This window comes from Chelonia mydas, chromosome 12, assembly GCF_015237465.2.
Source record: "Chelonia mydas isolate rCheMyd1 chromosome 12, rCheMyd1.pri.v2, whole genome shotgun sequence".
NCBI lineage: Eukaryota > Metazoa > Chordata > Testudines > Cheloniidae > Chelonia > Chelonia mydas.
The window spans coordinates 852,338-867,219 of NC_051252.2; the positions used below are offsets into that span (position 1 = coordinate 852,338).

At 63.5% G+C, this 14,882-nt stretch overlaps 1 protein-coding gene across 3 annotated transcripts; it reads left to right on the forward strand.

The window, feature by feature from the left end:
- The first annotated feature begins 242 nt into the window (after nucleotides 1-242).
- On the forward strand, nucleotides 243-14,882 carry LDHD (lactate dehydrogenase D). 3 transcript variants are annotated; one of them, XM_037877600.2, is made up of 11 exons: nucleotides 243-424; nucleotides 3,195-3,307; nucleotides 4,033-4,174; nucleotides 6,423-6,564; nucleotides 7,243-7,402; nucleotides 8,288-8,487; nucleotides 8,633-8,761; nucleotides 9,215-9,342; nucleotides 10,411-10,501; nucleotides 11,539-11,650; nucleotides 12,868-14,882. In XM_037877600.2, the coding sequence occupies exons 1-11, from the start codon at nucleotides 359-361 to the stop codon at nucleotides 13,031-13,033; spliced, it is 1,449 nt and encodes a 482-aa protein (XP_037733528.1). In that variant the 5' UTR covers nucleotides 243-358; the 3' UTR covers nucleotides 13,034-14,882. The 3 variants fall into 3 exon arrangements, with proteins under 3 accessions (XP_037733528.1, XP_037733527.1, XP_037733529.1); XM_037877599.1 differs by having other exon boundaries at nucleotides 244-424; nucleotides 4,033-4,195; XM_037877601.2 differs by having other exon boundaries at nucleotides 244-424; nucleotides 4,033-4,078.

Sequence of the window (14,882 nt, forward strand, 5' to 3'; positions counted from 1 at the left end):
CTCCGAAGGCCCTACGAGTTCTGCGGGCCGCTGTGGGTTGGGCGCCCCGAGGCCACCTGCAGAGGGCTCACGACGGGCCTGCGGGGCCAGGGGAGGGCTGTCATGCCGGGCGGCACCAGCGGCCTCCCCCGAGCCAACCCCACCGCCTCCCTTGGGGCAGGAGACTGCCCCTGCCCAGCCCTCGCTGCCCGGCTCTCAGTCGGCGCCACCTTAATAGTCGGTTCCGCCTTACCATGGGGCGGGGCCAGTGGGGAGGCTGGTTTCGCTTTGGGGGGCAGCGGGAGCTGCCCTGCGGGCACCGGGAGGCGGAGCCCGGCGCGCCCGACAGCCGGGGCCGGTCCTGCCCCCTGCGCGCCCCATGGCTCTGCAGAGGCTGTGTCGCGGCGGCGGGGCGCTCGGCCGCAGGAGGAGCTCCGGCCTGCAGGTACTGGCAGGAGGCCAGCTGGGCCCTGCCCGTCGCCAGCGCTTCGGGCCTGGTGTGACCTTGCCGGGGGCGGCTCCGACCCAGCTCCCCGCAGGGCAGGGCTGAGCCCCGAGCCAGCGGCGGGAGCCAGACAGGCCCCTCTGTGCCCTCCCAACCCAGCTGGGCTGGTACCGTGCCTGGCACAGGCCTGGCTGATGCAGGGTGGGGAGGGTCCACGTGCCCGCTTGGACCCTGGCCCGCGGCCATAGATGTAGTTTGACTTCTATTGGGGGGGGTGGGCTGGACCCTGAACTTTCCTCTGCCCCCTTTAAATTGTGCCCCCCATTGACGTATACAATTTGGGGTGGCAACACCCCACCATGCCACCCCATCTCCACCCATGCCGGGGGTCTGGAGTCTCCGCCAGCCACGTTCTGGCCAGGGCAGCTGCATCCAGCACTTTTGTTTGAACAGCCAATTCCAGCAGGGGCTTGAGAGCTGCACACTGAGCCCCCATCACGCCCTGGCCAGCCCTGCTCGCCCCACCACCTCCCCAGGGCACCTCCCGCCTGACCCACGAGGGCCACATCTAAGGGTGAAAGTTTGCTCTCTATGGGGCCCGCTACCAGGACCCCTGGCATGATGCCACCTGATCCCATCTCACAGAGTCCGTCGCTGCCCGCAAGGCTGGATTTGACCCACACAGGCTGTTATCAGCCCTGGAGCTCACCTGGCCCAGGGAGGGGAGGGCAGGAAAGACACCAAGCCAGCGCTGCGAAGGTGGCTCCTGGGCCCAGGAACCCTCACTGCAACGGGCTGCGACCTACCCACACCCAGACCCTGCCCTCCCGCCACGCCCCCAGCACTGGGCAGAAGGGGGGGATTTGGGGACATTAGTGATGAACCTCTGGTGAGTTTCAGAGGAAAGGGAAGGACTCACACCCCAAGTGAGTGAACCCCCAGCTGTGGTCGGCAGGGGAGCAACGTCAAACCACTGACAAAGGCAGCCCCCAGGAGGGGAGAAACCCGCCTCCCTAGGCCAGGAACGTGCGTGCCAAGGCGCAAGGGGATGTCTGGGCCAGGGGGCAGACTCGGCAAAGTGGGGCTCTGCTCCGAGAAGCGGCAGTGGATCCTGCACAGGAGCCGCTGATTAGAACGTCGGGCTCAGATCGCTCCCTCCCTCCCCTGAGGTTGGGCTGGCCCCGCAGGTAAAACACAGCAAACACCTGAGCCGTTACACTCCGCAGCTCCGGCTCCAACTCTGTGAACTCTGCTGCGTCAGGAGGAGCCATTGTCCCATCGACGCTTTGCCGAGTGGAGACCCCCTGACCGAATATTGGGCAGCTCTTCACCTGACTTTAATTCATGCTCATTTAGAAAGCGCTCATTTGCACGGAGCAGCATCACATTACTGCAGACCAAGAGGTGGCCAGAAATCAAGGAGTTGTGGGGGGAGGTATAGCTCAGTGGTTTGAGCATTGGCCTGCTAAACCCAGGGTTGTGAGTTCAGTCCTTGAGGGGGCCATATAGGGATCTGGGACAAAAATTGGAGATTGGCCCTGCTTTGAGCAGGGGGTTGGACTAGATGATCTCCTGAGGTCCCTATTCTATGAACTTGGCTGCTAAGACTAGGATCTTATGTGTCTTCCGAGAGTCTCTGGTGATGCTCACAGCCAGCCTGCACCTCAGGCCAGGGGCGTATGAGCCTCTCTCCACCAGAGTCCTATTCTGCCCTAATGCAGCCTTCCTTCGGGGCCTTGTGGTTTCTAGAGGTCCAGCATTTCCCCAGCTCCCTGAAGGCCAGGCCTTGGCTCCGCAGGGAGGAGTCGTTTCAGACCCAGTTGCAACCCCCCCAACCATAATCTCCTCGGACTGTTTGGAAGTGTTGCACTAACCCTTCAGATTTCCTTTCCACGCCCCTGGATCTGGGTCGGAAAGAGCTGACCAGAGGCCCTGCAGGGCCAATGGGGCGAAACCAGGTGCCTGTGATCTCCAGTGCCAATAAGGTTGTAAACAGCTGAACGGCACCCCTTAGCCAGCCCGTCTCGTGCCAGGCGCCCTTCTCTTTCACACACCCAGACGAATCCGTAGTGGTGGCAAACGCCTCTGGAGGAGCTCAGGGAAGGCAGGTCTCCGCGTTTATCTCCTGCGCTCCAGGTCCCTGTGCATGCCGGAGCCTGGCATCCCTGCGCAGCGCTGGATCAGCTTGGCTGGGGCCATCCTTGCTGAAGGGCGGCACTGGGAGGGGGAGGGGATTGAACGGAAATCTCCAGCCCTTTGACACTGAAGACACAGCACATATCTGTGTGTCTGCGACAGACCTCTTAAGGCAATGATAGATGATGGGAGGGGCTTTCCCGCCTAGCTCCACCCCGCTGCCCATCATGCCTTAGAATCATAGAATATCAGGGTTGGAAGGGACCTCAGGAGGTCATCTAGTCCAACCCCCTGCTCAAAGCAGGACCAATCCCCAATTTTTGCCCCAGATCCCTAAATGGCCCCCTCAAGGATTGAACTCACAAACCCGGGTTTAGCAGGCCAATGCTCAAACCACTGACCTATCCCTCCCACATCCTGGAGCAGCCAAGCCCCCATCCCAGCACGAGCCCCATGTCCTGTGCCTTCATCCCTGGGGAGAGAGGGGTGGCTGTGGTTGGGTGCCCATCTCCCTGCACAGCTTTGAGGTTTGCCCACACGCTTCGAGCTCGTGCCTGGGAGCTCTGCCGCCGCCTGGAGAAAGGGAGTGTTACGGCAGGTGCTTTTAACACGCTGGCCCTTTAACTTTCTCTAGGGCCAGCTGCCGGGGGAGCTGGTGGAGGCTCTGCGAGCCGTGGTGGGGACCCCGAATGTGTCCACAGCCCTGGCTGCCCGGGAGCAGCACGGGAGGGATGAATCCATGCACAGGTACCTGCGGAGCTCCCAGCACACGCCACACACTCACCAGAGGCTGGCTCATCCAGCCAGTGCAGACTGGGGAGCCTCCTAGAGCCTCGCTGACCCAGGCCCTGGGGCTCTCTGAGGGGCTGAGAAGGGCCTCTGCTGGCTTGGCTCCCTCATGCCCTGGGAGGAGCCCATCGCCCCGGAGGGACTGTGACGTGTGCACAGCACCCAGCGCGATCCAGGGAGACGCAGTGACCTGGCCACGGGAAGGACAGAGCTCCAGGGACGGGCTCCGGACCCCAGCAGTTGTTGGGGTGCATATGCATAGCTGTCCCATTGCTGCTGCAGCAGTGCCCCCCGTGCCCAGCACGGCCACAGTGGGTGCAGCCCCACCCGGGTGCCCCAGGGCTGCGCCAAACTGTTGCCTCCAAGGCGCCGCTGAAATCCCAGGTTCTCTCACCGTGCCCTGCCAGCTGGGGCAGATGGGCCCTGGTGCTGAGCCCTCTAGCGTCCTCTGGATCAGTGTGCGGGAGCCAACCCGTGGGGCCAGGGGCCAGTGCCTTGTTCAACCCTCAAAGCCCCTCTTCCCCCGGCTCATCCAGGCCTTTTCTGCCCCACCCAGCCTGGCACACGGCTGGCTCCCTGCTGTGTTCTCAGCCCGGGTGGAGCTGCACACGCTGTGCACAGAGGCAGCTGGCACACCCTGCCCCTGGGAGCTGGCATTACATGGGGCTCTCCCCTGCCTGCAGGTGCAGCCCGCCGGGTGCCGTGGTCTGGCCCCAGGACATGGAACAGGTCAGCAAGCTGGCGGGGATCTGCTACAGTCATGGTGTCCCCATCATCCCCTTCAGCACTGGCACGGGCCTGGAGGGCGGCGTCACCGCAGTGAGGGTACGGAGCGGGGGCCCAATGGTGAGGGTATGGAGCGGGGGGGCAGCACAGTGAGGGTATGGATCGGGGGGGCAGCGCAGTGAGGGTATGGAGCAGGGGGCAGCGCAGTGAGGGTACAGAACGGGGGGCAGCGCAGTGAGGATACGCAGCGGGGGGGCAGCGCAGTGAGGGTACAGAACGGGGGGCAGCGCAGTGAGGATACGCAGCGGGGGGGCAGTGCAGTGAGGGTACAGAACAGGGGGCAGCGCAGTGAGGGTATGGAGCAGGGGGGGCAGCGCAGTGAGGGTATGGAGCAGGGGGGGCAGTGCAGTGAGTGTACGGAGCTGGGGGGGCAGCGCAGTGAGGGTGTGGAGCGGGGGGGCAGCGCAGTGAGGGTACAGAATGGGGGGCAGTGCAGTGAGGATATGCAGCGGGGGGGCAGTGCAGTGAAGGTATGGAGCGGGGGGCAGCGCAGTGAGGGTACAGAACGGGGGACAGCGCAGTGAGGATACGCAGTGGGGGGGCAGCGCAGTGAGGGTATGGAGCGGGGGGGCAGCGCAGTGAGGGTACAGAATGGGGGCAGTGCAGTGAGGATATGCAGCGGGGGGGCAGCGCAGTGAAGGTATGGAGCGGGGGGCAGCGCAGTGAGGGTACAGAACGGGGGACAGCGCAGTGAGGATACGCAGCGGGGGGGCAGCGCAGTGAGGGTATGGAGCGGGGGGGCAGCGCAGTGAGGGTACGCCTTGTGGGGGCAGCACAATGAGGGTATGGAGCAGGGGGGCAGCGCAGTGAGGGTACGCAGCGGGGGGGCAGCGCAGTGAGGGTACGCAGCGGGGGGGCAGCGCAGTGAGGGTATGGAGCGGGGGGCAGCACAGTGAGGGTACAGAACGGGGGCAGCGCAGTGAGGGTATGGAGCGGGGGGAAGTGCAGTGAGGATATGCAGTGGGGGGGGCAGTGCAGTGAGGGTACGGAGCGGGGGGCAGTGCAGTGAGGGTACAGAACGGGGGGCAGCGCAGTGAGGATACGCAGCGGGGGGGCAGCGCAGTGAGGATACGCAGTGGGGGGGCAGTGCAGTGAGGGTATGGAGCGGGGGGCAGTGCAGTGAGGGTATAGAGCGGGGGGCAGCGCAGTGAGGGTACAGAACAGGGGGCAGCGCAGTGAGGATACGCAGCGGGGGGGCAGCACAGCGAGGGTACGGAGCGGGGGGCAGTGCAGTGAGGGTACAGAGCGGGGGGCAGTGCAGTGAGGGTATAGAGCGGGGGGCAGCGCACTGAGGTTACGCAGCGGAGGGGCAGCGCAGTGAAGGTATGGAGCGGGGGGCAGCGCAGTGAGGGTACGGAGCAGGGGGCAGCGCAGTGAGGGTACAGAGCGAGGGGCAGCACAGTGAGGGTACAGAGCGGGGGGCAGCGCAGTGAGGATACGCAGCGGGGGGGCAGCGCAGTGAGGGTACGGAGCGGGGGGCAGCGCAGTGAGGGTACGGAGCGAGGGGCAGTGCAGTGAGGATACGCAGTGGGGGGGCAGCACAGTGAGGGTACAGAACAGGGGGCAGCGCAGTGAGGATACGCAGCGGGGGGGCAGCACAGTGAGGGTACAGAGCGGGGGGCAGCGCAGTGAGGATACGCAGCGGGGGGGCAGCACAGTGAGGGTATGGAGCGGGGGGCAGCGCAGTGAGCATTCCCTGGCCATAGGGTGTGACAGATCCCATCCCCAGCTGGCATAACCCAGTGGGGCTCCAGTGCAGCTGGCATTCTGCCCACTCATCCAGCTGAGGTGCCAACCCAGACCCTTGCCACCCCACGCACTGGTCCTTTTGCAGGTGAGGCTGGCACAGCGAGTCTTCCCCTCTCGACAAGAGCCAGCTGGCCCAGCCCTTGGCTGCTGCCCCGCTGTCCCGAGCAGGGCAGTGCTTGCAGAGGCCAGTAGGTGCGTGGCCCAGCATGGCTGTTCTGGGGAGGTTTCTCCCAGGCAGGCTCCGCTTCTCCTTGTGCCAGGAGGGCAGCTCTGCGGTGCCCGCGAGTCTTGGGGGATCAGTGCTGGGGGGGCCATCTTCGCCTGGAGCTCTGGCGACTCCCTGGCCGGGCAGCGATGCCAGGGCAGCCATGGCGAGATACTACCGGAGCACAGAGCAGGGGAACCCCAGCCTGGCAGTGTCCTGCCCCTGCCCCACCTGCCTATGTGTGTTCAGGTGGTGACCCAGCAGGTCTCAGACCCTTTCCAGGGAGCGCCGTTGGGGCTGTCTCTGATGCCCACTCCCATCTCTCTGGGCCAGGGCGGCGTGTGCTTTAACCTGACCCGAATGGATCGCATCACAGCGCTCAGCACTGAGGACTTTACCGTGGCCGTGGAGCCGGGGGTGACCCACAAAGCGCTCAACAACTACCTGCGGGACACCGGCCTCTGGTTCCCTGTCGGTATGATGCTGGGCACGGGGTGAGGGGCTCCCTCCAGTGGTGGGGGACGAGCGGTCCCAGCCCCATTCCAGCACATGGCCGATGCCCAGGCCTGCTGCTGGGTTTAGTGGTGTCAGAGCAGGAAGCTGGCAGCTGCGCTGGGCGACATACCTGGGCGGCAGGCTATCAATGGGCTGGTTGGCTTCACCCCCAGATCCTCCGCCCCAATCCAGCCCAGCGCAGTGGGGCTGGCTGCCGGGAACAGAGCAGCTGGGTCGCACTCCAGTGGATGTGCCATGAAAATCAACCCCGCCACGGGACCCTTGTTGGCCTGCTCAGCATGCCACAGGCCACAGCCCGCCTGGGCCACGGGGTGGGCGGCGCCAGGCAGGGCAATGGGGGCACAGTCTGTGCTGCAGCCGCCCAGGGTGAAGGGGCCTGGCTCTGACCTGGCCGCTCCCTCTACGTCCCCGCGGCCGCAGCATGCTGGGCTCGGTGCTGGCAGCTGCCAGGGGCTCGGCCTGGACCAGCTTTCGGAGCACCCACGGCACAGCAACTGGGGGCGGGCGGCTTTCTGTCTTGGCCCAGCTCTACCCTGGGTGCGGAGGGGAGGGTTCCCCGGGATGCTGGCTCTGCAATGCCCTGTGACCATTGGCCCCGTCCGCCACTGACCACCGGCTGTGCCCTTTCCCTCCGCAGACCCCGGCGCTGATGCCTCCCTGTGCGGCATGGCGGCCACCAGCGCCTCGGGCACCAATGCTGTGCGCTACGGCACCATGCGCCACAACGTGCTCAACCTGCAGGTGGTGCTGGCCGATGGCAGGGTGCTGCACACGGCCGGCCAGGGCCGCCACTTCAGGTACTGGGGGCAGCGGGGAAGGGGGGCACCAGGGGGCTTGTCAGGTTCCCTCCTCACTCTGAACTCTAGGGTACAGGTGTGGGGACCCGCATGAAAGACCCCCTAAGCTTATTTCTACCAGCTTAGGTTAAAACTTCCCCAAGGCACAAACTCTTTGCCCTTGGAGGGTACGCTGCCACCACCAAGGGATTTAACAAAGAATCAGGGAAATGACCACTGGGAGTTCCTATTCCCCCAAAATATCTCCCCAAGCCCTTACACCCCCTCTCCTGGGGAGGCTTGAGAATAATATCCTCACCAGTTGGTTACAAAGTGATCACAGACCCAAACCCCTGGGTTTTAGGACAATAGAGAAATCAGTCAGGTTCTTAAAAGAAGGATTTTATTTTTAAAAAAAGGTAAAAATCACCTCGGTAAAATCAGGATGGAAAATAACTTTACAGGGTAACAAAAGATTCAAAAACACAGCAGAACTTCTTCTAGGCTTAGTTTCAAAGTTACAAAAAACAGGAATAAACCTCCCTCCAGCAAAGGAAAAATTCACAAGCAAAACAAAAGATAATCTAACACGCCTTGCCTGGCTTTTACTTACAATTTTTGTAATATGAGAGACTGTTAGGATGGTTTATAGGAGAAGGAGTTTTCTGACCTGATACTTCTCTGCTTCCCAAGAGAACACACAAAACAAAGCCTTCCTCCCCCCACCCCCCAAGCTTTGAAAGTATCTTCTTTCCCCATGGGTCCTTTTGGTCAGGTGCCAACCAGGTTATCTGAGCTTCTTAACCCCTTACAGGTAAGGAGGAATTCTAGACTACCCTTAGCTGTATGGTTATGACAGGGCTCCTGCCCCAAATCTCACCCCAGCCCCTTCTCGCCCCGCTGCAGGAAGAGCGCTGCTGGCTACAACCTGACAGGGCTGTTTGTGGGCTCCGAGGGGACACTGGGGCTCATCACCCAGGCTACGCTGCGGCTCCATGGCAGCCCTGAGACCACAGTGGCAGCCGTGTGTGCCTTCCCCAGCGTGCAGGCTGCGGTGGGCTGCACGGTGCAGGTGCTGCAGGCCTGCATCCCCGTGGCCCGGATCGGTGAGTTGGCTGCCCCGTGCCCTGCAGAGCATGCCCTGGGGAGCAGGGGGTATCGCTCCCCAGTGGGCTACAGAGCCGTCCAGGGCTCCCCAGTGGGTTACAGAGCCGTCCAGGGCTCTGACCCCCAGCCTCTCTGCTCCCCCAGAGTTCCTGGATGATGTCATGATGGCTGCCTGTAACCGGTTCAGTGGTCTGAGCTACACCGTGTCCCCCACGCTCTTCCTGGAGTTCCACGGCTCGCCCAGCAGTGTGGAGGAGCAGGTCCGGCAGGCAGGTATGCCCATGATGCCAGGGGAGTGCTGCCCAGGGGGGCACAGGTTGGGGGCCCTCCCTCCTCCTGGTGCAGCAGGGGAGCAGCAGCCCTGGGGCAGGTGGGCACTGCTAGGACACCAGGGGCATATTCGGATGGTACCATGGGGTCGGGTGGAGCTGCGGGGTGGCTGGCTGCCCAGCCTGTGGCTGAGGTGGGCAGTTGCTGCCCTTCCCCTTTTCTGTAGGGGACAGAGTTGCTCTGTCCTGCCCTGGCCAAGTCTGTCACCATGCCAGGGAGTGGATCTCTCACCTCCCGTCCCACAGACCTGCTGGCGTAGGTCTCCAGCAACGGGGGAAGCTAGGCCTCTACCCTGCCCCAGCCTGCCTGGCAGAGACGGCTGGCAGCCAGGCCCCGCTGCGGGGGCAGGGGTCTGACGGTGAGGGGGCAGGGGTCTGACGGTCTCTCCCTTTGCAGAGGAGATCGTGCAGCTGAATGGCGGCTCAGACTTTGCCTGGGCCCGGGAGCCAGAGGCAAGGAACAAGCTGTGGGCCGCTCGGCACAACGCCTGGTATGCAGCCTTGGCCCTGCGCCCCGGAAGCAAGGTGGGCTAGCACTGGAGGAAGGGGAATGCCAGGGGAAAGGGGGGTCACTTGGAGGGGGGTGGGGAGTGCCCGAGGAGAGGGGGTGGGGGAGGCTGGGGGAAGAGGGGGTCACTTGGGGAGAGGGTGAGGGAGTGTCTGAGGGACAAGGGGTGTCTGGGGAGAGGGTAAGGGGTACCGAGGGAAGGGACATGATTATAAAATCATGACTGGTGTGGAGAAAGTAAATAAGGAAGTGTTATTTACTCCTCATAACACAAGAACAAGGGGCCACCAAATGAAATTAATAGGCAGCAGGTTTAAAACAAACACAAGAAAGTATTTTTTCACTCAACGCACAGTCAACCTGCGGAACTCCTTGCCAGAGGATGTTGTGAAGGCCAAGACTATAAGGGGGTTCAAAAGGGAGCTAGATAGATTCATGGAGGATAGGTCCTTCAATTACTATTAGCCAGGATGGGCAGGGATGGTGTCCCTAGCCTCTGTTTGCCAGACGCTGGGAATGGGTGACAGGGGATGGATCACTTGATGATTCCCTGTTCTGTTCATTCCCTCTGGGGCACCTGGCATTGGCCACTGTTGGTAGACAGGATACTGGGCTAGATGGACCTTTGGTGTGACCCAGTATGGCCATTCTTATGTTCTTATGACTGGGGGGCATCAGGGGAGGGGACTGGGGAGTGATATGGGGGCTCTTGGTGGGCCAGGGACATGATACTCTCTGGGCTTTCCCCAGTCCGGGGGGGCTAGTGCCCACCCATAGAACTGTTCTGCCCTAGCGTGACTGCTGACAGCCGCTCCTCAATGGGCGTCCCAAAGTCAGTGGTCCCCAGACCTTCGGGGGACCCCACTGAACAGCACGTCCAGAGCCCCATGCCTGGGAGAGCTTAGCAAGGGTTTTCCCAAGCTGAGCCCGGGTCCCACCACTGGGGCGCAGGGGGAGCTGGGATCCTCTGGGGGCCCAGGAGAGGCCAGTGTGCACCCCCTGCATGAGGCAGGATCAGGGTGCCCAAATGTGTCCTGTCAATCCTGTGGAGGGGGTCAGTGAGCCTTCTCCGGTGTCCCCCCCAGGGCTACTCCACGGACGTGTGCGTCCCCATCTCCCGGCTGCCCCACATCGTGGGAGAGACCCACAGAGACCTGCAGGAGTCGGGGCTCACAGGTAGGTCTCCACTGAGCCTGGGGTCAGGGCCTGTGCAGCTGGGGGTCACTTCACTGGGGTTGGGCGAGGCAGCAGGAGAAGGGATGATATGACGGGGTTGGTGCTGCTCCCATCCCACTGCGGTCAGGCCTGCCTGCCATTATCCTGTCTGGGTGTGGGAGCCATGGGACTGGGGGCTGCAGACAGAGGGGGCAGAGGCCCTGCCCCACATTGCCGCAGAGGTTGGGAATAAACCCAAATGCGGCCCCTAAACGCCAACCACCCACAGTGCACCTGTCTGGGGTGAACGCCTCACTGGCACGAGCGCCTGACAATGCCCACCAACGCAGAGAACAGGGCAGGTGGGCACGCTTCACATGCATCACACACATCAGACACTTCACACACGTCAGACATGCATCAGATGCTTCTAACGCACTTGACATACTCCACCCACAGCTCTGGCAGTGCCCCTCGATCCCAGGGATCCGAGCCCGGGGGCTGTGCTGAGCAGGACCTGTGTTTCAGTGGGGCTGCAAGGGGACTAAGCCAGCCTGGCTCCCCAGAGCTGGAACTAATAAGCCCTGGGCCTGCCATGACCCCCACCTGTCAGGGAACATGCTCCCTGGGCGACATTCCTGTGCCCCCACACTGTGACCTCATCCAGTCTCACCCCGTGCTGGGGGCAGGATGGACAGGACAAGCCAATGGCTGAGCCAGCCTGCGCCGGGGAACTGCGCTGCTGGAGATGCCGTCCTCCCGAGCAATTGGGACGTGCGGCCCCTCATGCCCTGGCCAGATCCCGATGTGGGGGATATCCGTGATGAGCTACCCCCACCCCCACCCACATCTCAGTGGGGCGGGGGGCTCCTTCCCCAAACCCTGGGCATGGCCCCTTTCTGCCCAGAGGGGACTGCATTTCAGGGGCAGGTAATGACTCCAGTGTGGGCTCTGTAGGGCAAGGGGCCCCACTGGAGGAGGGGTGGGAGGGAGCCAGGCAGTAGGTGTCTGGGCTGGGAGAGGGTCTCCATATGAGCAGCTGGTCTGTGTCCCCTCAGGCCCGATAGTCGGGCACGTGGGCGACGGGAACTTTCACTGCATACTGGTGTTCGACCCGGCCAACCTGGCTGAGAGCCAGCGCGTCAAGGAGTTTGCAACCCGACTGGCCAGGTAGGAAGCCCGCTCTTCCCAGCCCAGCTCTGTCCTGATCTGCCCTGCCAAGCCTGCCTCTGCCCAGCTCTGCTCTCCTCAGTACTACCCACGTTGTCTTGCCCTGCCTGGCCCAGCTCTGCCCAGTGCTACCCAGCCCTGCCCAGCCCGGCTCTGTCCTGCCCAGCCCTATCTGCCCAGCCCGGCCCAGCTCTGCTCTGCCCAGTGCTACCCCGGCCCTGCCCAGTGCTACCCAGCCCTGCCCAGCCCGGCTCTGTCCTGCCCAGCCCTATCTGCCCGGCCCGGCCCAGCTCTGCTCTGCCCAGTGCTACCCCGCCCTGCCCAGCCCGGCTCTGTCCTGCCCAGCCCTATCTGCCCGGCCCGGCCCAGCTCTGCTCTGCCCAGTGCTACCCAGCCCTGCCCAGCCCGGCTCTGTCCTGCCCGGCCCGACCCAGCTCTGCCCTGCCCAGTGCTACCCCGCCCTGCCCAGTGCAGCTCAGCCCTGCCCAGTGCAGCTCAGCCCTGCATGGCCCATCTCTGGTGTTGAAGGGCAGAAGCAAGTCATGGGATCCTGCGGGGGGCAGATGGGGCCCGCCCTAACTGGCCTTTGAGCACAGACCTAGGGACATGGGGGGGCACACCAGGGAGGGGCCCAGAGCTCAGAGCCAGGGTGGCAGGAGAAGCAACCAGAAGAGTTTCCAGGAGCCACCTGTCCTGGACCCCTCGCTGAGAGCTCAGGCAGCCCTCCCAGGACACATGGGAGATTGGAGCTGCTCTACACATGGGGTCAGTCGGGCACTTGCTCCTCACATGGGGCCCTGGAGCACAGCCAGGCTGGGCAGGGTCTGGACGGGGTCAGTCGTTGTCCCAGAGGCAAAGGGTGGGGGGGAATGCACACACATGGGGTGCACCCCAGGGCCACACCCTGCTCTTTTGTACCCTCCCCCTGGGCTGTGTCCCCCTCACCTGCTCCCTTTGGCATGCTACACCTTCAGCATCCGCTATGGGCAGCTGGCACACAGCTGAGCCCTCCCCTGCCCCTAGGGTGAATTCACATGAAGGGATCTGACCCTGGGGTTCCTGTACCCCTGTGGACCCCCTGCCAGTTGGTCCAAGGGTCCCCCGGTGACACCCTCCCCTTGACTGTGCTGCCCCCACCTGGTGCAGCCACCCCAGCCACCCTCCCCCCAGCTGCCCTGCCCTCCTGCTGATGCATATCCTGCCCCCTCTCCTCCCAGACGGGCCCTAGCCCTGGACGGCACCTGCACGGGCGAGCATGGCATCGGCCTGGGCAAGCGCCATCTGCTGCGGGAGGAGATCGGGGAGCTGGGACTGACCGTCATGAGGCAGATCAAGGCCACGCTGGACCCCAAGAATCTCATGAACCCTGGGAAGGTGCTGTGAGGGGCACCGCCCACCCTCGCCCAGCCAGCCCAGAGCACCCAGCGCTGGCACGGCAGGTTCCCTCCCCCTCCCCATGCAGACAGTGACTCGAGTCTGGACCCTTGAGCCGAGTTGAGGCCCCTGGATCGTATGTGCCACGGGAGGGAGGGACTGGAAGCGGTAGAAGACAGCAGGCTTAATGTCAGCAAACCCCTTCCTGTCCTCCCTGCCTCTCCTGGCCCTGGGCTCCCCCACAGCTCTGCTACTACCCCCTTCACCTTTCCCAGCCCTGGGCTCCCCCTCACCTCTGTCCCAGCCCCCCCACCCCGCCTCTCTCTGCCCTAGGACCTCCCAGCTCTGTCCCAGCTCCCCCCACTGCCTCTCCCAGCCCTGTGACTCCCCCTTGCTCTGCTATCACCCTCCTCTCCCCCGGTCACCTTTTCTGGCCCTAGGCTCCCCACTCTCAGCTCTGCCTCAGCCCTCCTGCCTCTTCCAGCCCTAGGACCCCCACCCCAGTTTTGCTAGTGGCCTTGTGACAATGTGGGGAATTTTCTTAACAGTTTGTATGAATACTGTGTGGGCCTCAGTTTCCCCTGTGTGCTGCTGCTTACCCAGGGGGTGGGTGAGGGGGTTTGGTGTTGCAGAGGCCCAGGTGTGACCCTGCCTAGCAGCCTGGCCTGGACGCTGTGTCATTTAGCTACTGAAGACTAGGCGGCCCTGCCCAGCTTGGAACCCACTGGGTCCGGCCAGCGGGAGAGCAAAGGGCTGGAGAGGGCCCAGGGGATGTGTGTGCCCGGAACAAAGACAAAGGACGGAGGAGGGGCCTTTGAGGAGGTGGTAGAGGGGGTCGGCTGGATGGACCAAGTGGGGGCTGGGCTCTCTGGGACTTGGCCAGACCCAGTTGTACTGTGCAGTAACTTCCTACTCTGTGTTCCCCACTTCCAATAACCTGCTGCTTTACACGCTGGCTGAGTCACTACAGGCTAAACAGGCGGGGGCTGTATTGCTCCCTCAGGGTGGGCAGGCCACGGGGCGCTGACAGGGGCTCACGGGGTGAGGCCGCGGGCTGGTGGTCCCCCTCGTGAGAACGCGTGACCTTACGGAGGGTAACATTGCAAAGGGGCCTTCCCAGGGACCGGATGGAGGAGTGAGAGAGCACCAGGGCTGTGCCTGTGTGACACTCCTCAACCCCAGCCTGCAGGCTCCTGCTGGCCCAGCCTTGGCCTAGGTCCTTCCCCCACCCCCATTCTGCCAGCACCCTGCACAGCAGAGCCATGGCGCTGGCTAACGCAAATCCAGCCCCCCACAAAGCCAGTGCTAAAGCTGGCTGTGAGCAGAGTGACCTCCTGCCCTGGGACAGGGGCAGAGGGCTGGGGGGAGACGGTATTCCCCTCAGTGCTCAGTCAATAAACCCACCTTCTGCAAAGCAGGTCCCCAAATCCGGCAGTGCCCAGGGCCCACCCCCACCCTCCCTGGAGCCTAGCATGGCTTTATGCCCGTCTATGGCTCCGGGCATCCAGACTGGGTGCTGAGAGCCTGGCCCAGCATGGCAGCCACTGTGCCAGCTTCCAATGGCACGGGCAGAAGCACCTCAGTCCTGTGTGGCCCAGCACCCGCCAGGGCAAAGCTCCAGACAGGTAAGGGCAGGGAGCAGGGCATGCTGGGTAGGCAGAGGGCTGGGGGGCACCTGTGCCATGCTGTTCATGGGGCCTGCTGGGCATGGAGATAGACTGGAGAGGGGCCAATGGGGCCCCAGGCGGCTCCCCTCTGCCCCTGCAGTCTGGCCGTCCCCGAGCACAGCGTAGGGGTGAGCCCTACGTTCAGCCTGCAGCAAACATGGGAATTGTTTGTAATACAGCTGTGAAGCCCA

Bases quoted from the DNA above. Each gene is read 5' to 3' on its own strand.
- LDHD (XM_037877599.1), top strand. From the start codon at position 359: ATGGCTCTGCAGAGGCTGTGTCGCGGCGGCGGGGCGCTCGGCCGCAGG. The intron at 4,196-6,422 runs GTGAGGGTATGG...TCTCTGGGCCAG, and splicing joins TACGGAGCGGGGGCCCAATG to GGCGGCGTGTGCTTTAACCT. The intron at 7,403-8,287 runs GTACTGGGGGCA...GCCCCGCTGCAG, and splicing joins GGCCAGGGCCGCCACTTCAG to GAAGAGCGCTGCTGGCTACA.